Source organism: Rhinopithecus roxellana, chromosome 15 (genome assembly GCF_007565055.1).
Source record: "Rhinopithecus roxellana isolate Shanxi Qingling chromosome 15, ASM756505v1, whole genome shotgun sequence".
Taxonomy (NCBI): Eukaryota; Metazoa; Chordata; class Mammalia; order Primates; family Cercopithecidae; genus Rhinopithecus; species Rhinopithecus roxellana.
The window spans coordinates 74,312,909-74,339,677 of record NC_044563.1 but is presented as its reverse complement, the minus strand read 5'-3'; the positions used below and the strand labels follow the sequence as shown (position 1 = coordinate 74,339,677).

Here is a 26,769-nt window from a genome sequence, read left to right as displayed (position 1 = left end):
ACTAGTGAGGTAATATACTTATGAGCCACTCTGGTTTTTCTCTTTAGATTTTACCTATTCATATTTTTGCATATTTTTATTTCATTTGTCTTTTTCTTCATGATTTGCAGAAGCTCTTTCTATATTCTATCCTTTGTATATGCAATCCTTGTCAGTTTTAGACACTGAAAATATTTTCTCCTAATCCATATCCATTTTTAGCTTTGACTATGGGATGCTTTGCCAAATAGAAACCTTTAATTACAAAGTAATCAAAGCTACCAAATCTTATGCATTGTGCTTTGGGGTCTTATTTAAGAAATTTATCTTTACCCCAAGGCACAAAAACATCTGCCATTTGTTCCTACTAGCTGTGTATCATGGTATCTTTCATTTAGGTCTTTAATCACTTTGGGATTTTTGTTTTATATGGTATGAGGGTTCAACTTTATTTTTGTCCATATAATAAGTCAATTTTCTGAGCACTATTATCCATCTCTTCCCTACTAACTTGTGACACTACCTTTATCATACACCATGGCTCCAAATATCTGTGTGTCTATTCCTGAGCCTAGTTTAGTACTAATTCCTGTTTTCTCAAAGGAAGGATCTATCACTAAGAAAAGTTTTTACTCACACTGCTTTCTAGATTGTGAAAAATTCAACCACCACCCCCCAAATCCCCACGGGTTCAATATTAGCCTGTATTCTTCCCAAAACAGAATACCCAGTTAAGAAAATAATTTAAAAAAATAAATATATGTTTATTTAAAAAAGGAAAAGAAAAACCCTAACCAAGAACAACCCCTGGTACACTGAGAAATCAATGCTTCCTCTGAAAGCCAGCAACAGCTGGTGTTGTCATACCCAAGAAGTACAGGTACCTCAGTCCAAGCATCAGGTCTCGAATATTCTTCTGTGGTCAAAACTGGCATTCAACAGGGTGCTGGTCTTTGTGGGCTCCAATTATTAGCACAGACAACTGTTACTGCTGGATATCTCACTGCCTATGCCCACTACCACAGCCCAGCCACCCCCACAGCCTCAGGCAAGTTACATATCCTCAACACTCCATTTGTAGGCAAGTTCCTCCACTGCCTTCTTGCTGGCAAGCCTGGCAAAGCGCTTCTGTTCAAATCCATTGGATCTGCAATCAAAAGAGATATACTATTCAGCCAGAACCCTGAAAGAGACATTTATTTTAAAAGAAAGGGAGGAGTTCACAATATAATGAAAAGGGGGGAAAGTAAGGAGTCATATGAAAATATTTAAGGCATAGCCGGGCATGGTGGCTCACACCTGTATTCCCAGCACTTTGGGAGGCTGAGGCGGGTGGATCACGAGGTCAGGAGTTCATGACCAGCCTGAACAATATGGTGAAACCCTGTCTCTACTAAAAATACAAAAACTAGCTGGATGCAGTGGCAGGTGCCTGTAATCCAGCTATTCAGGAGGCTGAAGCAGGAGAATCGCTTGAACGTGGGCGGTGGAGGCTGCAGTGAGCTGAGATCGTGCCACTGCACTCCAGGCTGGGTGACATAGTGAGACTCTGTCTCAAAAAAAAAAAAAAGGAAAAGAAAATATTTAAGGTATATGCAGTAGAATCAAAGGGATGAAATATATCATTCATCCTTTTCTTGGTCCTTGTTCAGACCCTTCCCCCACTCTGACAGCTATTTCAAACATGTGCCACTCTTTTTTTTTTTTTTTTTTTTGAGATGGAGTCTCACTCTGTCGCTCCGGCTGGAGTGCAGTGGCCGGATCTCAGCTCATTGCAAGCTCCACCTCCCGGGTTCACGCCATTCTCCTGCCTCAGCCTCCCGTGTAGCTGGGACTACAGGCGCCCGCCACCTCGCCCGGCTAGTTTTTTGTAGTTTTTAGTAGAGACGGGGTTTCACCATGTTAGCCAGGATGGTCTCGATCTCCTGACCTCGTGATCCACCCGTCTCGGTCTCCCAAAGTGCTGGGATTACAGGCTTGAGCCACCGCGCCCGGCCACATTTGCCACTCTTTAAAAGCCCAGTTTTCTTTCAGCTGATGTCCACATCTTATATTTTGTCCATTCATTACAAAAACATTTATTGAATTTTGTTTATATACTAGGTACCATGGTAGGCACTGCATGAAAATGAGTATCACACAGCACTTGTTCTGATGAACTCCCAGACTAGTGGAAGAGACAGACATTTAAACAAATAAATTAAAAGAACCGCTTAAACTCTGGCAGAAATACATATGGGGTATCATGGAATCAGCTTTGGGGAGGTATGATAAAAAGGTGACATGAGGGTTGGGCAAGAATGATCAGTAAAGGCTTTGTGTTAACTACAGCACTGGGGATGGGAAGGGTCAGAAGGGTCTGGAGGTCATTTCAGAACGGAATAAGCAACAAGAACAAAGGCACAGAAATAAGAAGTGGCCTGGTATGTGCAGCAAACCAAAGGCAAACTGGTATGGCTGGAGCCTGAAGTACAACAAAGGGAACAGCCATGAGTCAAAGTTGGAAAGGTAGGCAGAGGCCAATGCATAATGAGCTTTGTAGGCCATGGTAAAAAGCTTAGATTTCATCCAGAAAGGACAGATTTAAAGCAAGAACTTAAACTGCATTTCAAAGAGATCACTCTGGAGGAGATCTGGGGTGGGAAAATCACTGCAATGGTCCAGGCAACAGATGATGAAGACAATGATAAAGAGGGATGGAAGAGAGAAGATACAGGAGGCAAAATTAGTAAGACTAATTAGTAGGACTAATCGATTAGGTACACAAGGACAAAGAAGGAGGAGGCAAATTAGAGAGCACAAGAGTAGTAGCAGGCTACAGTAGAAGATGATGAGTTCAGCTTTAAATACAATGCATTTGAAATCTCTCAAGTCCAAATCAATAGAGAAACACATAGCTAAATACACCAGACCAAGATGCAAATACTGATTTGGAAATCATGTACATATAGGTCATAGTTGAAAACATGACTAGGTAAGAATCGGCCAGAGGGAGCACATAGAGTGTGAACAGCTAAAAATTATGGATGGAGCCCTGGGAAAGATTTAAGAGGCGCACAGAGGAAGAGGAGTTTGCAAAGGTGGCCCAAGAATGATCAGAGAAAAGAACCAGGGGTAGGGTGTCATGGAAAACAATACAGGGGTGAATTTCAAGGAGGTAGTGAGTGGTCCTCAAATCCCTTCTAATTACCATGCATTCTCTTGGTCTTCTTATCTAAACTTCTTGAAACAGCCTGTATTCACTATTTGTTTCCTCACTTTTCATTCACTCCTTAATACATTAGAACCTGGCCATTGTTTCACTATACCATGGAACTAGCCCTTTCAAGTCATCAATGATATTCCTTGTTGCCAAATCCAGTGACTCCTCCTTCCTCTTCCCCAAATCAGCAAACAGGTCCCTTCAGCTCACCCCTAACCACATTCCCACTTTCTATTCTCTTACTAACCATCCTTACTACCACTGCCTGAAGGTCATAGTTCAGACATTCATTACCTTTAGCCTGAGCTACTGCAAAAGCCTTGCAATCTTGTGCCTTTCAAATCCTTCCAATCTTGTGCCTTTCAAATCCTTAGTATTACTGCTACAATGGATTTGTCTATCTAAATTGCAGAGCTGTTTTTAATCCTTCCGTGGCTCCCCTTTACCTCTAGGGTAAAGACCAAGCTCCTCAGAAAGGCTTCCAGGGCCTTCTGTGATCAGGGTCTGCCAACCTCTCTCATCCATCTCAAACTTCATGCTATCCAACAACAGCAAATTACTTATGGACCCCCCACCACCTGGTATCACCATGGTGTCTCATAGCCTTATGACTCTGCACATATAGGACCCTCTTCCTTTAACATCCTTCCTTTCCTTCTTATCTTGGCTGGTTTACCAATATCCCTTAAAACTCAGCTCCCATATTTCATCCGTTAGGAAGCACTTCCTGATCACATCCTCCTAAGGCTCAACTCACTCTTCCTTTGTGCTCCCAAAACATCTTGAAAATCTTCTATAGTAACATTAACTAAACAGCATTGAAATTGTCTTCTATTCTAGACTGAAAGTGAGCTCCTGGGCTCAGGGGCTATCTCTCATTAATCATGGAATCCCTAGTACCTAGTACCTAGCTGCTTACACTTATAACATGTATGCTAAGACTTTCCCTTAAGGAATGAGTGGAGTAACGGAGGGCTTTAAGAAGGGAAACTTGGCCAGACATGGCAGCTCACGCCTGTAATCCTAGCACTTTGGGAGGCCAAGGTGGGTGGATCACCTGAGGTGAGAAGTTAGAGACCAGCCTGGCCAACATGGTGAAACCCTGTCTCTATTTAAAAAATACAAAAATTAGCTGGGTGTGGTACACACGCCTGTAATCCCAGCTACTCGGGAGGCTGAGGCAGAAGAATCGCTTGAACCCAGGAGGTGGAGGTTCCAGTGAGCCAAGATCATGCCACTGCACTCTAGCCTGAGCGACAAGAGCGAAATTCCGTCTCAAAAAAAAAAAAAAGAAAAAGAAGAAGAAGGGAAGTTTATTATAAATGGCATCCTCTCCAAACTTAGAAACATGGATGGTACTCCAAAGCACTAAAGAAACCACTGTTTTTTACCTTGGTAACAAGGTCTTAAGAGATTTATACTAATATGATAACACAAAGGACATATGAATAACAAACACCAAATCCTAAGCAGAATCAGAAAACAAATTGCAGGAGAACTCACAGTGGAAAGAGCTTTGGACCAGAGAATCAGGAACAGAGTTCTAATTCCAGCTTTCTCAGGGAAACTGCATGCCTCTAGGCAAACTGCTTATTTATTGGGCTTTAGTTTCTCTTTTAATTAATAGGGGCTGGGTAATTACCTCATGGATTTTTCCAACTGTAACATACTATATATCTGTTCTGGAAATATCCCCTTGCAGTGGGCCCAATGGAGACAAAACTAGGAAAGATGATGAAAGATGAATAACAGAAAGAAAGCAAGGGTGACAAAGGGAAATAAGAGGAGAAATCTAGGATAAAATCAGAACAAGAAGTAGAAAAAAGCAACTGAGAAAGATGAAGACAAATTAAACACTAGTAAAAAACTAGGTCAGGGAGAATTCTGTTTTGGGTCCAAAAATTAAAAAACAAAAAACAAAAACTCGGTAGCAGGGAACATCTGTAGGGTTGTACTATAAAAAGATCTACTTCTGGCCGTATGTATGGCAAATGAGTATTCTGAAAAATCCTCCTTCTACCAAAAGCCTACATACTTTTTGCAGTTCATGTAGTGAACCGCAAACGGAACTAGTAAGCTAGCCTGTAACCACAGCTACCCTAAAGATATCTAACAAGATGAGGAACTATAGTCATCTTATAGACATCTGCCAATATCAGAAAAAAGAGTTTTACATTTTTTTATTCTAGAGACGGGGTCTCACTATGTTACCTAGCCTGGACTTTAACTCGTGGGTTCAAGGAATCTTCCTGCCTCAGCCTCCCAAGTAGCTGGTACTACAGACACATGCCACCACACCTGGCTGTTGGATTTTGATGGCACCATGAGGGACAGAAGACAATGCCTTAGGCCCATATAAGGTAGGGAGTTAGATTCTAGACACTGCAGAGTAACCTGAGCAGACTAACCTATCCTCAGTTAGCAACCATAAAACCTAGACAAAATAAAGAAATACAGGTATTTGAACATGTGGAAGAGTGACCAAAAGTAAGTATAAACTGGATGAAGTCTATATATGAGAAGAGATTTGCTAGAGGGCAACTTCCCAAACAGCACAGCTCATGAAGGCAGAAAGCCACAGGCTTACTGGCTTGAGGAGTTAGTGCAAAGTGGGCAGAACAGCTAGGAAATTAGGAGGGAAATCTTGAAAGAGAAGGAACTACAAAAGGGATGAACCTCAAAATCTACATACAAACCCTACTCAAATCCTTGGCTGACTGTTAAACAACACATGTGTAGAGAAAATACCATCAGGCCAATACAAAAAAAAGGGCAGCTAGAAACTAAAAGAACTGAGCAGAGATTGTAGCTGCGGTCCACTGCAAAGGAGAAAGTTTGGAGTTCAGCCATGTTAGCTACCTGCTAGAATAAAAACCAACACACTTAAGAGGAATACAGTAAAACAGAACTCAAAGTCTCCACAGTGAATCATTCATGATGCCTAGTAACAATTTTAAAAAGTGACCAGACAGGTAAATAAACAGGAAAATGCAATACACATCGAAGAAAAAGCAGTCAATAGAAAGCAATCCTGTGGTGAATCAAATGTTGCAATCAGCAGACAGGACTTCAAAGCACCAATTATGTATCATAAATATTTTCAAGAAGAGGAAAATGTCTCATAATTAACAGATGGGAAATCTCAGCAGAGAAATGTAAGCTATTAAATGGAAATTTTAGAGTTGAAAAACAAACCAGCTAAAACAAAAAATCCACAATTGATAGTAACTGATAGAAAAATACAGACACAAAAAAACCCAGAACATAGGTGATCTAAGATCTAAACACTATTAACCACCTTGACCTCACTGACATTTATAAAACACTACCTTTTATAACTACAGAATATACGTTCTCTTCAAGTGCAAACGAAACATTCAGAAGACAGACTACATACTGGGCCATAAAACACATCTGACAAATTTCATTTGTATTATTGTTTTTTGAGACAGGGTCTCACTCTGTCATCCAGGCTGGAGTGCAGTGGTGCAATCACAGTGCATTGCAGCCTCGACCTCCCTGGGCTCAGTGATCCTCACACCTCAGCCTCCAGAGTAGCTGGGACTACAGGCGTGTGCCACCATGCCCGACTAATTTTTATATTTTTTTGTAGAGACAGGGTTTTGCCATGTTGCCCAGGCTGGTCTCAAATTCTGAGGCTCAAGCAATTTCGTCTGCCTTGGGCTCCCAAAGTGTTGGGATTACAGGCATGAGCCACCGTGCCTGACCAACAAATTTCAAAAGATCAAAATATTACAGTATATTATCTAACCAAAATTGAATTAAATTACAAGTAAATAGCAGTAAGATATCTAGAAAAGTCCAAATATTTGGAATTAATGCACTCCTAAATAACCCATGGAGCAAAGAATAAACCAAAAGGATAATTAGAAAATATTTTGAACAAAATCCAATATACATTCCTGAAAACAAAACTCTCAGCAAAACAGGAATAGAAGGGAACTTTAACTCAATAAAGGGTATCTACAAAAAACCTACAGCTTACAACACACTTAATGGTAAAAAACTAAATGTTTTCCTCCTGAGATTAGGAACAAAGCAAAGATGTCTGCTCTCACTACTTCTATTCGACATCTGCACTGAAGTGCTAGCTAATGCAACAGGGCAAGAAAAAGAAGCAAAAAGCATCTAGATTGGAAAGTAAGAAATCAAACTGTATGCAAAGATGGAACGACCCTCTAGGTACAAAATCTGATGGAATCTATAAAAAAGCTATTGTACAAAGTGAGCTTTACCAGAAGGAAAACAACTGACAATACAGTGTAACAGAACTCAAAGTCTCTACAGTGTATCATTCATGATGTCTAGTAACAATTTTAAAAAGTGACTAGACAGGTAAACAAACAGGGCAATGTAACCCACACTGAAGAAAAAGCTGCCAATATAGAAACCAATCCTGTGGCGAATCAAATGTTGCAATTAGCAGACAGGAAGGACTTTAAAGCACCAATTATATATCATAAATATTTTCAAGAAGAGGAAAATATCTCATAATGAACAGATGGGAAATCTCAGCAGAGAAATTAAGCTATTAAATGGAAACAGCTCAAGCAATGGAGATGCCAGTGATAACATTTAAACTTTCAAGTGTAAATTAGAATTCTGAAAACCTGTGAACTCTTTAACTTCCCATTATTTAAAGATTTTTTTTTTTTTTTTTTTTTTTTTTTTTTTTTTTTGAGACGGAGTCTCGCTGTGCCGCCCAGGCTGGAGTGCAGTGGCCGGATCTCAGCTCACTGCAAGCTCCGCCTCCCGGGTTCCCGCCATTCTCCCGCCTCAGCCTCGGAGTAGCTGGGACTACAGGCGCCCGCCACCACGCCCGGCTAGTTTTTTCTATTTTTAGTAGAGACGGGGTTTCACCGTGTTAGCCAGGAGGGTCTCGATCTCCTGACCTCGTGATCCGCCCGCCTCGGCCTCCCAAAGTGCTGGGATTACAGGCTTGAGCCACCGCGCCCGGCCCATTATTTAAAGATTTTTGTGATGAGACCAGAAGTGATGTTAACAAAAGTGACTTTCTGATATTGTATAGTGGAAATACGTCAACATTTGGAAGGTCTGAAAAACTCAGCAAACCAATATTTTACAAATGACCAATGCATGATGTTATAAAATCATGCATGGGTAAACGATCCACTAAAAAATATTAAAAAAATTAATATAACAGTAATGAAAGTTCTTTGATCTGGTTTCAGGTTCCACATAGCTCACCTTTAAGAAACCAGCACTTGTTGAGTTTTTGTGTTAACATTAAGAAATATAATATGCCTTCTCTTTCTAACTACCTATGTGTGAGGCTAAATTTTCTTCCTATACTTCAACTGAACAACATATCACAGCAGACAAACGCAGTCAAGTTACCTACTATTAAGTCAGACATTAATGAGATTTGCAAAAATGTAAATCAATGCTATCCTTCTATTTTTTCACTTGGAAAATGTAGTTATTTTTCATTTAAAAATACAGTAATTATGGGTGCAGCACACCAACATGGCACATGTATACATATGTAACAAACCTGCATGTTGTGCATACGTACCCTAGAATATAAAGTATAATAATAAAAGTTATTATGTTAATGTAATTAGTTTATTATTTTTTAGAATGAATAAACACTTTTTAAATGTCTGAGTTTTAATTTATAACATGGTAAATATCAATATACATAATCCACATCAACAAAAGCTTTTTGAGGTCATCAGTAATTTTTAAGAGTGTAGGCCAGGCACGGTGGCTCAAGCCTGTAATCCCAGCACTTTGGGAAGTCGAGGCAGACGATCATATGAGCCCAGGAATTGAAGACCAGCCTGGCCAACGTGGCAAAAACCCCGTCTCTACTAAAAATACAAAAATTAGCTGGGTATGGTGATGCACACCTGTAATCCCAAATACTCAGGCCGCAGAAGCATGAGAATTGCTTGAACCCGGGAAGTGGAGATCGCACCACTGCACTCCAGCCCGGGCAACAGAGCAAGACTCTGCCTCAACAACAACAAAAAACAAGAGTGGTTGGGCATGGTGGCTCACCTGTAATCCTGTAATCCTGTAATCCTGTAAACCTGGAATTCTAGTACTCTGGGAGGCCAAGGTGGACGTATCACCTGAGGTCAGGAGTTCGAGACCAGCCTGGCAACATGGTGAAAACCCATCTCTACTAAAGATATAAAAAATTAGCTGGGCATGGCAGCGCGCGCCTGTAATCCCAACTACTCGGGAGGCTGGGGCAGGAGAATCGCTCGAATCCGGGAGGCAGAGGTTGCAGTGAGCTGAGATTGCGCCACTGCATTCCAGCCTGGGCAACAGGGCGAGACTCCATCTCAAAAAAAAAAAAAGAGTGTAAAAGGATCCTGAAATTAAAAAGTTTGAGAATTATTGTGCTAGATACTAAAACAATGTCCTTTAGTAGGCAAGAGGAGATAGGATCTAATACGTGAGTACACGAACTGACTCTGAATGGAAGCAAATATAGTTCATCCATCATAAGAGACAGGAAGTTAGAGCATGTGGGTACAGATGCTGGTAGGTAGACAGATGAGGTGGTAGAGGACTGTGAGACATTAAAAGTGATTGCCTCGGCCGGGCGCGGTGGCTCAAGCCTGTAATCCCAGCACTTTGGGAGGCCGAGACGGGCGGATCACGAGGTCAGGAGATCGAGACCCTCCTGGCTAACACGGTGAAACCCCGTCTCTACTAAAAACTACAAAAAACTAGCCAGGTGAGGTGGCGGGCGCCTGTAGCCCCAGCTACTCGGGAGGCTGAGGCAGGAGAATGGCTCCGGGAGGCGGAGCTTGCAGTGAGCTGAGATCCGGCCACTGTACTCCAGCCTGGGCGACAGAGCGAGAATCCATCTCAAAAAAAAAAAAAAGTGATTGCCTCCTAAGACCGTAAAGTGAATAAAGATTCAGAGGCTACATTTTAAAGACATATCACATAGAAGGCTCCAGACCACGACTCACCACTCGACCCCTCTAAACCTTAGAAAATATCATTACAAGTAACCAATGTCCAAAACAAAGGGTGTCTTATCTGAACCACCTGAGTTGTTTGTACAGAGCTTTAAAAAGTGTTATGAAAAGGAAACAGAAAGAGGAGTGTTCCAAGCATGAAAAATTAGGATTTGGGGACCTCAGAAATAGAAGCAAGCAAAGTGCATATTTTTCACCTTGTGATTAAAGCAGAGAATGAAATAAAGTGTGGAGCAACTTACGAGTGGTTAGGGAAGGTTACAGTCAGGTAGAAGAGAAAATAAAAAAGTAAGAAATACCCAGGCTTGGCCGGGCGCGGTGGCTCAAGCCTGTAATCCCAGCACTTTGGGAGGCCGAGACGGGCGGATCACGAGGTCAGCAGATCGAGACCATCCTGGCTAATACGGTGTGACCCCGTCTCTATTGAAAAATACAAAAAACTAGCCGGGTGAGGTGGCGGGCGCCTGTAGTCCCAGCTACTCGGGAGGCTGAGGCAGGAGAATGGCATGAACCCGGGAGGCGGAGCTTGCAGTGAGCTGAGATCTGGCCACTGCACTCCAGCCTGGGCGGCAGAGCGAGACTCCGTTTCAAAAAAAAAAAAAAAAAAAAAAAAGAAAGAAATACCCAGGCTTACCTGTCCACTCCATCCCAGCGATATCCGGGCCAGATATTAAATCTGTTGGGAGGAGGTGCTGGACCGCTGTAGCGAGGTCTCACTAAAGAGAGGAGTAAGAAAAAAGTATTTAGTTAATGACATAATTTAATTCAGAGCTGGATGGCAATGTGGGAATTTATTATTATTATTATTTTTTTTTTTAATAGAGTCTCACTCTGTTACCCAGGCTGGAGTACAGTGGCACAATCTCGGCTTACTGCAACCTCCGCCTCCTGGGTTCAAGCGATTCTCGTGCCTTAGCCTCCTAAGTAGTTGGGATTACAAGCGTGCACCACCACGTCTAGCTAATTTTTTTTGGTATTTTTAGTAGAGACGGGGTTTCACCATGGCCAGGCTGGTCTCCAACTCCTGACCTCAGGTGATTCACCCGCCTCAAAGTGCTGGGATTACAAGCATGAGCCACCGCGCCTGGCTCGGAAAAATTTTCATATAGAAAGACCAGTTGAGTTGAATCTAAACTCACAAATACAATGAATTTAAATTATTTGGGAAATCCTTCCTTGCATACAGCTATGTAACAGCATCCTAAAGACTCTCTCTCTTCACAAGTCACCTCCAGCTCTGATGATTCCCAGAAGTCCCACCTTTTTTATTCTTGTTCTCCTTGGCCTTATTCTTCTTGATGAAGTTGGCCATGGGGTCCCCCTCTCTTTCTTGTTCTCTTAGCATCCTATCCAGATCTTCGTCATCAATATAGCGGGCCAGAGGCTTTTGCATCTCTTTCACTGCATCCTCCACATTTTGTTGCTGTTGCCGGCTCTGGGCAAGCCTGGGCAAAAAAGAACCAAGAGTGTTTGCTATGACATTTCCACTTCTACACAAGATGGACCATACTGCTAAATTTGGAGACTCTCCTCTTTCTAGTAGTACCCTAGGGCAAATACTGAGCAGGGTAAAATTCCCAGAATATCCACTGGAAGTGTGGAATATATCAATATCTAGGAAGAAGATTCAGCACACCAAATTTCCCATTACTGATAACAGCTCTGAAGGCATAAGAAAGTGAGTGATCAAGAAGAGCAGAGAAATGACTTGTTCCAGTCACTGCCATCTTGTTTACCCTTTCAGTGGTTCCCTTACCCTTTTCCCCACTGGGCATACAGCTCATCTCTCTCTGAGTCCTTTTCTGCTTTCCTCCTTTGTTCTAAACGTTCCAGTTTCAAATTCCTCTTACGACCGGACTTATCTCGAAATACGGTTTCAGCATATTGAAATTCAGCTGCAAAGGAAAATTATACTCAAATATCAGGATATAACATTCTAAGAGATCAAATCAACCACTTGGGATTCTAATGCTAGATAAGAACTTCTGCAGCCAGACCAAAGTAGTTCCTACCAACATCTAGGTGCATATTGGCACTGGGCCTGAGAAATGGCATTTTTCTTTTTTTTTCGATATGGAGTCTCGCTCTGTTGCCCAGGCTGGAGTGCAGTGGCGCCATCTTGGCTCACCGCAACCTCCACCTCCCAGGTTCAAGCGATTCTCCTGTCTCAGTTTCCTGAGTAGCTGGGATTACAGGCATGCAACACCACGCCTGGCTAGTTTTTTTCTATTTTTAGTAGAGATGGGGTTTCATCATGTTAGCCAGGCTGGTCTCGAACTACAGACCTCAGCTGATCCACTCGCCTCGGACTACCAAAGTGCTGGAATTACAATGAGTCACCACGCCTGGGCGAAATGGCATTTTTCAAGAAGGAAAGAAACACTGGGACTCACTGAGAAATTATAACCATGCATAAAACCAGAGCTGAAATTTCATAGCAATTAAAAGTTTAAAATATCAGGTATAATAAGCTAAATTTAAAAAAAAAAAAAAAAAAAAAAAAAAAAAAAAAACATGAGCCTGGATTGGTCTCTGCACTTTCTTATTTTTACCTTCAAATGCCATGGTTTCTTGATCCTGTTTCTTGAGCTCCTGCTGTTCTCGCTGTATGTCAGTTAACACCAACCCAGTTTTAGCCCCAGAATACATGTGTGCAGCCTATGCAATGGAAAAGGGAGCATCCAACATTAACGAGATGATGTGGCAGTAGGCTCCATGGGTACACAGTTAGTTGCATTTGTGTCTGATGACCAGCAATAATTAAACCTCAAACTCTAGCTTTACATTCTCATTAATTACCACAGGATTCAAAAACTATAAAAGAAAATCAAATTGCATCAAAACCATCAAGTTTAAGAGTAAGCAGAAACACAAACTAACAATATGTTAAAGGGAGAGCTACACATTTGCATTTCTGACTTTTCAGAAAATAAACTGCACACATGAAGATTCTCTCAGGTCATCTGATCAGAAACCAGTATAAAGTACTAAGCCTTCCATTAGAGACCAACACTGATAAAATATTCCATTTACAGTACAAACTCAAGCAAACCTAAGATCCTTAAATTGTGGATATATTTCAGGGTAATAACAAAAGATCTAACCAAATGAAAACTTTTTGCTAATTTCCACTTAGTATCAAGATAGCAAACCAGCCCACGAATGAAGCACACAGTATATCCTGATATCCTTAAGCAACCAAATTAGACTAATATTAAGTTTTCCATGAACTAAACAGATATATAAAATGTCGAGGGGTCCAGCTGAAACAGAGACCTCTTTTTTCCCTAAAAGAGAAGAATCTCACTCCCAGGGTAAAGAACAAGCTGGTCTACCCTGCCAGGACCAGTCTTCTTTTTTTTTTTTTTTTTTTTTTTTGAGACGGAGTCTCGCTCTGTCGCCCAGGCTGGAGTGCAGTGGCCGGATCTCAGCTCACTGCAAGCTCCGCCTCCCGGGTTCACGCCATTCTCCTGCCTCAGCCTCCCGAGTAGCTGGGACTACAGGCGCCCGCCAGGTCGCCCGGCTAGTTTTTTGTATTTTTAGTAGAGACGGGGTTTCACCATGTTAGCCAGGATGGTCTCGATCTCCTGACCTCGTGATCCGCCCGTCTCGGCCTCCCAAAGTGCTGGGATTACAGGCTTGAGCCACCGCGCCCGGCCTAGGACCAGTCTTCTTAAGAGTCTTCTACAGACAAGATTTACCTGATAAGTCTGCACTGGGCAGAAAAATGCACATCACAGGCTCTATCATTCTGTTTCTTAACAACTCACAAATAAGATTCCTTTACTACTACCAATGTTCTTTACAATATAATTACTCAAGGTTCACATGGATTTTTGGGTTTCTTGGCTAATTCATCAAGCTTTATCATGAATTCAAAACAAAACATTGACCTTTCAGACAACATGATTTCTAAAAGTGGTTTCATATTTTAAGTGTCTGTTCTTAAGTTCTGGATACAGAGGCCTATAGTCCAATTTATACTAGTAAATCACTAACACTAGATACTTACTTTGTCCCAGACACTGTGCTAAGAGTTTTACTTACACTGGCTTAATCATCATAATAACTGTACACAGTAGGTACTACTATTATCCACAATTTACAGATAAAGAAACTGAGGTTTAGAGATATTAAGCATCTTGCCAAATGATCCGTTTGACACGTTTGTGCTCCAAACTCCACTCTGCAAATTACAGTCCCTAGTTTAATCCTAAGAAAATAGGCAGCTTTTCTGGACCTGTTAAAATGAGACCGTAGAATTAAGAGGCTATAAAAGCAGAAGCTACTTGGGAAATCTGGTATCTGTAAGTCCATCTGGGATAGGTTATAGCCAGTTTGCCTTCAGAAAGAAAGACCTCCAAAGGTCCTTTTAACTAAGATTTACTACACTTCTAAGAGCTACATCCTTCTTCTTGGCTTCTCTGGGACATATATAAAACTGAGAGAAGAGTCACACAAAAAGAAGGACATGGCTCCTGAAAATCCTGACCTTCTTTCCAGGAGGCTGACTCCTTCGAGGCGGGGACAGGTCAGAATCAGAAGATTTGGTCCTCTGTCTCCTCCTTGGTGGAGAGAGGTCAGAATCAGAGCTCCGGTGTCTAGGTCTATTCCGTGGAGGTGACAGATCTGAATCGGAATCCTGGTGCCCTGGACTTTGTTTATGCCGTGGAGAAGAAAGGTCTGAATCAGTTGTTTTCTGGCAGTCACCTGGATAGGAACAAAGAATCTGTGTGACTCTGATGTCCCCTAGGTGAAGAACTTACATGAAATCTCCTATGGCTGGGAGAAGAACCTAGAAATTAAAGAATTCCTTTTATTTTATTTTATTTTTTTTTTGAGACAGAGTCTCAGGCTGGAGTGCAGTGGTGTGATCTCAGCTCACTGCAATCTCCGCCTCCTGGGTTCAAGCAATTCTTGTGCCTCTGCCTCCCAAGCAGCTGGAATTACAGGTGTATGTCACCATGCCCAGCTAATTTTTGTGTTTTTAGTAGAGATGGGATTTCGCCAATGTTGGCCAGGCTAGTCTTGAACTCCTGACCTGAGGTGATTCGGCTGCCTCGGCCTCCAAAGTGCTAGGATTATAGGCTTGAGCCACCATGCCTGGCCAAAGAGTTCTTTAATCCCCTTGGAAGAATCTAAGAAAATAACTTACCAAGCTAATGTGCAATATTTATTTAGTTTTTCTATGAAGAATTATCATTAACCTAAACATAAGTATGGATGACATAGGAGAAGAGCAAAGTCAGAAACAACTTTTAAGACCAACAGGTAGAAGATGGCATTCTATTCCCAAGTGACCACTGACTGTAACTGGTGTGTAAGATCTCCACACACTCCTCTATGTCAGTAACTCCACTCATGGAAAGACAGCTCTCCATAGTGTGGCAAAAGTCAGAAATACCTAGAATTATATTCTGATATCCTCCGACTAAAGGATAACAAAGTGCTTTAATTTAAAATTAAAGTAGTTCCTAGGAACAAAAGAGGGAGTAAAAAATGTAACTGCACAGGCCTAAATTCTAGTGACTGTATAAGCATCACAAGTCACCTCCCAAATAGCATTCTGCAATATGTATCGACAGTCTTTAAAAGGGCCACATCTTCTGATCCAGTACATCAACTTCTCAGCTTTCTAGGAAACCTATATAGAAGTAGTTGAATTTCCAGGAAATCCATCTAGAAGTAGATAAGGAAATAATCCAAAATGGGGACAACAGTTTATGTACAAGGATGTTCATTATAGAATTACAGAAGCAAAAACTTAGAAATAACCAAAACCATTCTTTATTAGGAAAATGATTAAATTTATGTAATGAAACACTATTAAAAATCATATTAACATAAAGATGTTTTTATGGCCTGAGGAAGACTGTTAAGAAAGGAGAGCAGGCAAGATTGCACATGCAATACAAATGTTCTACATAGCCAGAGCTCAACTATATAAAAAAGGCAAACCAAAAAAGACTAAGATGACCCTGGCTACAACACTAATTGCCTCTGAATGACAGAATTTTGTGTCACATTTTATCTTTATACACTTCTGTACATTCTAAAGCTTCTGCAACAAATAAATTGTACTTTTCTATGGGGTGGGGCGAGTACATAAAAAGATACATGAAAACCTTCCTCCCTGCCACCATAATTCTTTAACTCTCCCAAACCCAGCCTCTCACTTTTCAAAACTTTCCCAAAGAAACTCCATTCTTATACCTAACAAAACAAGTAAAGGGCCAAAAGAAAGCTCCCAGGGATACATATGTCCCTCTCATGGACAGTCATATGCTCACCTTTGGAATCAAACTGCTTCTTGTCTCCAAAATGGGATTTTGTTTGCTTTTTTCGTGGAGGAGAGAGGTCATGGTCATACTCATATTTGCTGTTCTTTGGGAGTGACGAATGGGAGGCTCCTGACTCCTTCCAATGTGGAGAAGTCTTGTTAGAGGCTCTTTCTGGGGCTTTACCACTTTTGGTTCTGGGTAGGGAATGAGCGACAGTAGGAGCCAAATCAGGGGAGTCATGATGGGCCCTTCTGAGTTGCTGTGTGTCTGAAGAACCAAGAGTCCTCCTAGATGTGTCAGGGGAGTTGTTATGGACCCTTCTGGGGGTAGAGATATCTGAGGAATCATGACGGGCTCGCTTAGGAGGAGAGGGATCTGGTGAATCATGACGGACTCTCCTAGGAGATGCACCTGAAGAATTATGCTGAGGCCTCCTGGGAGGAGAAGGATCTGGAGAATCATGACGGGCCCTCCTTGGAGGTGAAGTGTCTGAGGAGTCATGACGGATCCTCCTGGGAGGAGATGTGTCTGAGTCATGACGAGCCCCTCTGAGGGGAGAAGGATCTGGGGTGTCGTGACGGGCCCTCCTAGGAGATGAATCCGGGGTATCATGACGGACTCTCCTAGGAGATGAATCTAGGGTATCATGAAGAAAATGCCTGTGTGAGGGTAGGTCTTCATTGTGGCCTAAACACAAAAAACAAAGAGTCAGATTCCCACAAATGCTCTGTCCCTCTGTCCACCCCCACACCCAGTTTCAAGACATGCTCCAGCAGCACATACCTCAGAACTGCTCAAAAAGCCCAAAAGGCCTGCACAGTTTTCTTGCTTAGTGGCCGCAAATCACCACTCATGAATATCTTAAGAATAACCCCTCCGCCTACCAAGTCATAAATTTGCAAAGCATTTTCAGTACATTTTTCATATTATACCCTTTAAGGTAAGCAGGGCAGGTACCCTTGTATTATGAACAGAGCCTCTGTTTTCAGCTGAGGAGCTGAGCGACTTCTTACCCAAGGTCACAGCTACTAAGATGAAGACACAGGCTAGAATCCAAATCTTCTAACTCCCAGTCCAATATTCTTTCTAAAACCTCATTTGTGCAGAGTTCCCAGCTAGTGGCTCCTACTGATATTTTGCCTAGATACTTTATAGTTTGTACTCACTCCTCTTTCAAAAGGTAAATTGACTAAAACGGTGAATATCAAAATAAAATGCTGTTAACTATTTAATCCATTTCACTGTGCTCTTTGTTAGAGAGGGGAAAAATCACAAAAAAAGAAAGGAGCAAGTAATTACCAATCACCTACTGTGTGCCAATGTTTTATAGAGATTACCTGATTCAATTCTCATAAGCCTAGGACATAAATATTGTCATTTCCATTTTATAGATGAGGAAGTTAATACTCAGAAAGACTAACTTGCCAAAGTCATATTGCTAATAAGTGGTGGAGGAATATTTAAATTCAGCTCTATTTGACTCCAGAGTCCATGTGCAATCTTTAAAATACGTAAATCTTTAAAGTTAAAATACAAGTCTGAGACCTTCCATTTTCAAAGGCACCACAGAATGAAATATCTATAGCATCTGGAACGGTTTCACAATCCAGTTCTTCCTCTACCTCTATCTCTTGTCATTGAGTTCCATAGCCCAAATAAAAATAAAGGCTGGGTAGGAACCAATGAATACTTGTTAAATGAATGAATTAAAACAAGTCAACTCCTTTACTTTGGGGAACAGGTCTATCTGACTGGAATCCACTCCACAGAGAAAAGTATGATGTCTGTGGGGGGCCTAACAGTAAATCTGAAGGAAGTAAGGATCAGAGATTGGTAAGCGTATTTCCAGTAACAGATTGGGATGGGGAAGTGAAAGCAAGGCAGAAGAAAAGGAGTGAAGGAGTGAGTGAGTGAGTGAGTGTGTGTGACTGACTTTCTAAACATTCAGATACAGAAAAGCACTGTGTGTGTGTCTGTGTGTCTTCCTAGACAAACAAGATATGGAGACCAAAAGATTCTCTTTGGAAAAGAATTCTGATTAGGCTACAAAAATCAAATGCCTACTAGCAATTAAACAATTCTACAGATATTTATTAAAGGCAGCTCCTTGTGCTAGACAGGGGACTATCATGGCAAATAAGACCAGTCTATGCTCAAACAGATGTGACACACAAACGCTTTTTATCCAAGTCTCCAGGACTCAAATTTTTTTCAAGAGAGTTAAGTTATAAATATTAGCTTCCTAGAGTCTAAAGTGGGCAAGTGGAGGGTAATGCACTGTAAAATACCAATATTTAAGGAAAGAAGAGAGAAATTTACTAACAAAAACAGAACAAAAACATTGGTCCTTGACCCCCCAGAAATGAGTTGCTTCATTGTAGAAGAGGACAGTGGTAGCTAAAGCCCCCAAATTCTGTTCCTGTTTCTTGTAAACTCCTCCCAAAGTCTTGCCTATATACCAAGGGCTCTCCTATTCTGAGTCAAAGAGGAATGTGTGCTCACAGGCCTCCAAATTAGTCACCGACCTCAGTAACCCTAATGCCAAAATACAAGAGAAAGAGGAACATCTGGTTTCTAAGTTCCTATGTCTTACTACTTCTGAAGAAGTCCAGCTTCCTTTTTCCTGCTTTATTTTTCAGGACCAATGACACACTAAAAAAAACTATGCATTCCTCTAAAAGAAAAGTGTAGAAAAGAAAAAAAAGACCTCCCCTACTAATGGAGATTTAGATTTATCTATTGTTGAAACTCACCTCCCAGAAGCTTCCATTTGGCACTGGAACGAAAGGCCTCCATCTGCTTTACCTCTTCTGGCCGCTCATCCACAAACTCTGCCACCTGTGGGAGTAAAGATTTCCTATGCTAAGGAAATCCACAGGATCCAGCCAAGAAGCACTGTCTCAAGAACCTGAAGTTACAACCATTCTGATTCCTAACCTAAGGGCGCACACATATCCAACACAGTCATGAAGAAATAAGTAGGGGTCTTCAGTTATGCTAGCTCCATAAGCACCTGATTGTCACTGTATTGGTTGAATTGTAGATCCTTCTCTAATTAATCAATTTCCCCGCAAAGGTTAATTTCTTTCATTACAAACCTTTTTATTAACCTGCTAGGTACACAACAGCCACTTGTAAGCTAACACTAAATTCCTATTACGCTTTTACTTCTACATTAAGAGTGAAAACATAGGTGGCCCCCATCATGCCTAGCACTAATCAAGGACTTTGGGTTTCTATGAAACCTTTCTTGTTGTAGGTAGTCACAATAATAGGTTTTCTTGAATACAACCAAAAAGAGCCACTGAGATGTACACAGAATCATTAATCTTTAAGAGCTAAAACCACATTTCTTATCTTCCAAACTTCCAAACAAATCAGAATCTTCTCTATAGTATTCCTAATAAATGGTCACTCACCCAATCCCTTCCTGACAAGGACCTCATTATCTTACAACGCAGTCCACTGCATTTTTCAAAAATGGTAGAAAGTTCTTAGTTTTACTGGTCTCATCTCTACCTTCCTATAACTTCTTTGAATTGATTCTAGTTCTGACCTCTGATGCAACTGATCCATTTTCCACATGACAAATTTTCAAAGAATGATGGCATAATAAATCCTAGTTACAGAGTAGCAACTATGTGCAAGGTACTGTGTTTTACTCATATAATCTAACTCGATTCTCACAATAACCCTGCAAAGAAAGGCTCCACACTACTGAATAGCAAACTGACTCAGAGAAGTTAAGTAACTTTCTCAATGTCACAAGCTAACAAGTGGCAGAACTGGAATTTAAATCCAGGTCATAACAGCCCTCTACTTCTCTGAAAATCCTACCATCATTCTTCATATAATCCAGTTTTGAGATCTCTCACTGAGCATTAAAAGCACAGGTTTTGGGCAAGATGAATTAAGATCTAAACCCCAGTTCTGCCACTTAGCATTTGTGTAACCTTTGGTAAATTATTCTAAGCCTCAATTTCCTCATTTGTAAAAGTGGGATTCAAAGGATTGCTATAAGGATCGAATGAGATAATTCACGTAAGCTTAGCCATGCGTGGTACATGATAAATGCTCAATAAATTACACCTATTAGTTATTCCTGTGCTGCCACTGCTATCATAATCATCATAATCGTTTTGCCATTATTACTGGTGGTGGTGGTGGTGATCTTGCAGTTACAAAAATGAATTCAATAATCAAGATCTGTTTTAACCAATGCAGAGAGCAGTGACACTAAAGCCTCCTTTGTTTAGGTTTTTGGGCCATCATAAAAGCAAGACAATATCAAAAGAAAATGGCCAGGTGAGGTGGCTCATTCCTGTAATCCCAGCGCTTTGGGAGGCTGAGGCGGGTGGATCGCTTCAGCCCAGGAGTTCATGACCAGCCTGGGCAACACAGCAAAACCCCGTCTCTACTAAAAACATGAAAATTAGCTGGGCATGGTGGCAGGCAACTATAATCCCAGCTATTCGGGAGGCTGAGGCAGGAGGTTCGCTTGAGCCAAGATCGAGCCACTGCACTCCAGCATTGGTGACAATGCAAGAATCTGTCTGAAAAAAATAATAATAAATAAAAACTATTATGAAGTAAGTGAAAAGGCAAATGATAAAATACACCTACAACATAAGCCTAATGAACATATAAAAAATGATTCATTTCACTAGTGTTAGAAGAAACTGGGCCAGGCACGGTGGCTCACATCTGTAATCCCAGCACTTTGGGAGTCCGAGGCAGGTGGATCACGAGGTCAGGAGATCGAGATCATCCCGGCTAACACGGTGAAACCCCGTCTCTACTAAAAATACAAAAAATTAGCTGGGCATGGTGGCAGGAGCCTGCAGTTTCAGTTACTCCGGAGGCTGAGGCAGGAGAATGGCGTGAACACGGGAGGCGGAGCTTGCAGTGAGCCGAGATTGCACCACTGCACTTCAGCCTGGGCGACAGAGCGAGACTCCGTCTCAGAAAAAAAAAAAAAAAAGAAACTGGATACCATTACTCATTTGCTAAATCGGCATAGGTTTGCTATTGGTTTTGTTTTCTTAATAATTCTTTAATATCGGCGGGGCATGTGGCTAACACCTGTAATCCCAACACTTTAGGAGGCCTAGGCGGGAGGATCACTTGAGCCCAGGAGTTCAAGACCAGACTGGGCAACACAGAGACCTCATCTCCACAAAAAATACACAAAATTAGCCAGGCATTGAAGTGCGCACCTTTGGTACCAGCTAGTTGTGGGGCTACGGTAGGAGGACTGCTTGCACCTGGGAGGTAGAGGCTACAATGGGCCATGATCATACCACTGTACTTCAGCCTGGGCAACAGAGCAAGACCCTGTCTCAAAAATAATAATAATAATATTGATGACGTAGGCGAACTGGCATTCTCATTACCTCTAGTGGGAGTGTAAACTGCTGGCACCTTTTGGAAAGCAATATGGGAATATAACTAAAAAGAACCATACCCTTTGATCCATTCATTTCATATTATGGGAATAAAGAAATAAACTGATTTCTACAAATGATTTATGTACAATGATGTATGATATTTTAAAAGTGGAAACAGTTCATGTATCCAGTAATAAAACAGATTAAATAAATATATATAGTGAACCGCTACATAACCAATAAAAATCATACACTCAAAGAATATTTTAAGGTCTTACCAAAGTATCCAAAACATATTATTTAGCAGAAGAGTAGACTCCAAAACCATATGTACAGTATGATCCCAATTATGTTCAAAAAAATAAAACACAAGCATGTATAATCTCTAAAGAGAAAAACCTGAAGAGATATGCATCCAAATATCAGCAGTTATCTTTGGATGGTCACCATATAAGTGGTTATTCTTTTAAAAACTTTAAACTTTTTTCAATTCCCAAATATTCTGTAATAAATATGCATTGCTTTCATAAAATTAAAAAATAACAACAAACATTGTTAATATTTATTTGTTCTGACCAAAACTAAACTGGCTCCCTAAGATCACTATTTTCCTTCTAATTACTAGCAAGCCCTCTTTTAAATAATCTATTTTAGAATTTTGCTGGGAATTAATATTAAATACTCATCTGGAATCCATCTTTACCACCTTTAGTGGAATTCAGCCTATCAACAGCTCTCCTTTCCACTTTGTTTCTCAGAAATTCTCAGCAATGGTTTCATGAACCACTGGGAGGTCATTTGCCTATGATTTTGTCCACCTGGCTCTTATTTATCCTTCAAAACTCAATATTTACATCTTTCAGGATATCTCCCAACAGAATACAAAGTATGCTACCTCCCCTGGGCTCTAATGGTACTTGGTACATATGTGAAATATCCCCAACATTTACCATACTGTTGAAATTTATTTGAAATTGTTTTTCATTCTAGGGTATAAACTCTAAAATATAGCTATGTTCTATTAATCTATGTATCTCCAGTATTTAGGCAAGAATATACAATTTGAAAGTTTGGTTAAATCAATGAAAAAAAGGAGCAAATAAAAAGTCCCCTATAACTGAACCTCAGCATTGTTTTTAAGGAAGATTCCAACAAACTGAAGCACAGCTAATTCACATCATTACTCTATCACTGATGTTGAGGAGTCTTCTCTCTGTGATCCGTCTCATTTCTAGGCTGATGGGCCCTCCATAAAGAGAGGAGTTGGTGTATAGGCATCAGCAAAGAAAACTATTTTAAACAGCTCTTTGGAAACTGTCACCTCTTTTCTGTTCTCAACTAACCCCCTACAAATTTACCATGAGCTGGGAAAAGAAATTGAGAAGCCTGGCCTGGCACGGTGGCTCACACCTGTAATTCCAGCACTTTGGGTGGCCAAGGTGGGTGGATCACCTGAGGTCAGGAGTTCAAGACCAGCCTGGCCAACATGGTGAAACCCCGTCTCTACAAAAATACAAAAAAAAAAATTAGCCGGGCATGATGACGGGTGCCTGTAATCCCAGCTACTCAGGAGGCTGAGGCAGGAGAATCGCCTGAACCCAGGAGGTAGAGGTTGCAGTGAGCCAAGATCACGCCATTGCACTCCAGCCCAGGTGACAGAGTGAGACTCCGTCTGAAAAAAAAAAAAAAATTGAGAAGCTTGCTTCATTTCAAAATCCTGACAGCCCCAAAGATACCTACCACAGGCAAATCTCCATCATCTTCCTCTTCCTCTTTTTCTGGTTTACTTGTGGAGATAGCGGTCCAGCTCACATCATCATCCACAATCCGCATTCTAAATGAGAATAAGAAGATCAAAAAGAGTCATTCTAGGATACCAGCCTAAAAGTATTAAATCCATTAAATTATTAAATAGATTTAAAACCAGTTTAAATCTATTGGTTTTAAAATAAAAGTTCAAAATCCTACAGGATCCTGCATGGTCCAGTCTTTGTCTACAAGGTCATCTTAATCTCCTACTGCTACTTCCTTGGTTGAACACCTCCCTGGGTCATCCTTTGGTGCCTAGGAAGCAGCCAAGTTACTAACGCATCAGTTTTCACATATGCAGTTCCTTCCCTCTGCCTGATCTACTCTTCTCAATCTTTTTCTTTTTTGAGACAGGGTCTCACACTGTTGCCCAGGCTGGAGTGCAAGGGCACCATCATGGCTCCCTGCAGACTTGACTTCCCGGGGTTAAGTTATTCTCTCCACTCAGTCTCCCAAGTAGCTGGGACTACAGGCACGTGCCACTGTGCCTGACTATTTTTTTTTTATTTTTTGTAGAAACAGGGTTTAACCATGTTGCCCAGACTGGTCCCAAACTCCTATATGCAAGCAATCCGCCTGCCTCGGCCTCCCAAAGTGCTGGAGTTACAGGCGAGAGCCATCGCACCCAGCCTCGCAAACTTTTCTTGACTGCTTCCCCCGATTCCCTCACCATCCCACACTCACTCAAGATTATGGACCCAGCCGGGCCCAGTGGCTCACGCCTGTAATCCCAGCACTTGGAGGCCGAGGCAGGTGGATCACGAGGTCAGGAGATCCAGACCAACCTGGCTAACATGGTGAAACCCTGTCTCTACTAAAAATACAAAAAATTAGCCAGGTGTGGTGGCGGGCGCCTGTAGTCCCAGCTACTTGGGAGGCTGAGGCAGGAGAACAGCGTGAACCCTGTAGTTGGAGCTTGCAGTGAGCTGAGATCACACCACTGCACTCCAGCCTGGGTGACAGAGTGAGACTCTGTCTCAAAAAAAAAAAAAAAAAAAAAAAAGACTAAGAACTCTTGTTAAAAACTCTTAGAATACTTTCATTGCATTTATCATAAAGAAAATATATCAATTAGTTGTGTAATTAGTTGCTTAAAGCCTGTATTCCCACTAAACTATAAGCTCCACAAGAACAGGGACTATGTTTCTTTTTGTTCACAGAGGCATCCTCAACACCCTACAGTAACTGGAATACGGTGTATTCAATAAATGCTTGTTACATGGATAAACAATAGTTGAGCCCCAATAATAACAATGACTGCCATGATGAGAAGTTATTCAAAAAGCCAGGGTCACTTAATGCAATCCCTCTAATCACAACCACCACTTCATAAAAGCATTATCATTCAGTATTATTCCCGTTTTAAAGATAAGGAAACTGCAGCTCAGTGAGATGAAACACCTTGCCCAAGGGTACACAGCCTATAAAGTGGCACAGCTAGGATTCGAACTCTGACCAGTGCTGCTCCAATACTCAAGCTACTTTCATCACATGGCACTGCCTCCAAAGGATCCACACAAGTCAGCAAAGCAGAAAGACGAGGACAATAATAAGGCAAGCACCAAACCAGAAAACAACATAGACTAGTTCTTTAGAACAATGTGACTTCACTGGGTATCTTAGTGCCTTAAGGTTACTGTAACAAAGTACCACAAAATTGCGTGGCATAAAACAACAGAAACTCTCACAGTTCTGGAAGCTAGCAATCTGAAATCCACGTGTCTGCAAGGCCATCCTCCCTGGAAAGTCCGTAGGGGAGAATCTTTCCTTGCCTCTCCCAGCTTCTGGTAGCCCCAGGCATACCTTGGTTTTTGGCAACATAAATCCAATCCAATCTCAGCCTTCATCTAGACATGGTCGTTTTTCCTTTGTTGCTGTGTCTGTATCCATACTTCCCTCTTTTTAAAAGGAAAACATTTTGTATTTGGCACCCACCTTAATCAAGTATGACCTCGTCTTAACTGATTACATCTCCAAAGACCCTATTTCTAAATGTCACATTCTGTGGGTGGAAAACTATTTGGTAGGGCCCACTACATTGGGCCACAAAATTTTCCCATTTGAAAATAATACCCAGTTCATGGTACTGTTGTAAGGCTTAAACAAACTTATGTTTAAATTTCTTATAATGTTGCCTGGCAAGAAAAGTATAACTATGTAAATGTTAACTTCTCTTGTTAGTAGGACTATTACTAAGAGTAACAGGAGGTGATCAGAGGTCTCTCATTCAGAACCAAGTCCTTGGGATTTGGGAATCCCCACAGGCAGGTACCGGACCCTAAAGATCCAAGCACAGAGGCTTTGAATCCGCTCCATTATTCTCGGGGCGCAATATTCCTTCTCCATGGGAGAGAACGGAAGTCTACCAAGGCGGGAAAAGAGTAATCAAAGTTACAGGCCGGCTCTAACGCACTGACGCTACTGCTTAGAGGCTCGAGGTGTAAGCGGGGCGGCAGAGGCAATGCGGGGCCTCAAGCGATGTGAGTGGGGCCCTGGGCATGAGCAGGGGTCGGCGGAGAAGCCAGGAGACCCCCAAGAAGGAAGGAGTCGCCAGGCGACCGAGGGCGGAGTTGGGAAGGGTGAGAGGTGGCGAGTCGTCGCAGGCCCCGCCCCGGCCGGTACCAACTCACCCCTTGCCGCCGGCCCCGCCAGGCTTCGGCCGCTTTTTGCGACGCTTGCGACCGGACTCAGACCCCCGGTCGATGCCGGCATCTGCCCCAGACAAATAACGCTTCAGATACTCGGCCTTGGAAAGCGGCGGAGCTGCCGCCATGGCAGCGGCGAGGGCAGAGAGACGGGTCGGCGCTGGGGACAAAATTCCTCAACGCGTAACGGACGCCCGCCACCCGAGGGGGCGGGGCCAGGGCCGGAAGTGGCGGAGGGTGCTGAGAACCGCGCGGCTGGCAGGTGCGGCCGCAGGGAACGCGCTCGCCTTCGAAGCGCTCCACAGCCCTGGGACAACGCTACCAGGTTTCTTCTCTTCATCCACCCACCCACCCATCCATCCATCCAACCGCAGTAAGCGCTGTTCTGTGAGGCCACAACCTGACCCAAAAGACCCCGCCCCCAGAGGTTACCTAAACTGCAGAGCACGGGCAAAAAAGTGGAGGGCCACAGGCTGCAGCGTA

At 42.0% G+C, this 26,769-nt stretch overlaps 1 protein-coding gene across 2 annotated transcripts; it reads right to left on the bottom strand.

Annotated features, from left to right (window-relative positions):
- Positions 1 to 722: 722 nt before the first annotated feature.
- Positions 723 to 26,453, bottom strand: BUD13 (BUD13 homolog). 2 transcript variants are annotated; one of them, XM_010371708.2, is made up of 10 exons: positions 26,272 to 26,453; positions 23,573 to 23,666; positions 19,199 to 19,283; positions 16,455 to 17,132; positions 14,657 to 14,874; positions 12,717 to 12,822; positions 11,921 to 12,059; positions 11,425 to 11,609; positions 10,799 to 10,880; positions 723 to 1,126 (listed from the first exon to the last, which is right to left on the bottom strand). In XM_010371708.2, exons 1-10 carry the CDS (start codon positions 26,412 to 26,414, stop codon positions 1,033 to 1,035), a joined length of 1,824 nt encoding a protein of 607 aa, XP_010370010.1. In that variant the 5' UTR covers positions 26,415 to 26,453; the 3' UTR covers positions 723 to 1,032. The 2 variants fall into 2 exon arrangements, with proteins under 2 accessions (XP_010370010.1, XP_030774423.1); XM_030918563.1 differs by having other exon boundaries at positions 16,455 to 17,081; positions 26,272 to 26,432.
- Positions 26,454 to 26,769: the final 316 nt, after the last annotated feature.

Bases quoted from the DNA above. Each gene is read 5' to 3' on its own strand.
- BUD13 (XM_010371708.2), bottom strand. From the start codon at position 26,414: ATGGCGGCAGCTCCGCCGCTTTCCAAGGCCGAGTATCTGAAGCGTTAT. The intron at 17,133-19,198 runs GTGAGTTTCAAC...TTTTGTGTTTAG, and splicing joins CAAATGGAAGCTTCTGGGAG to GCCACAATGAAGACCTACCC. The intron at 1,127-10,798 runs GTAAGCCTGGGT...TTTTGATTGCAG, and splicing joins CGCTGGGATGGAGTGGACAG to ATCCAATGGATTTGAACAGA.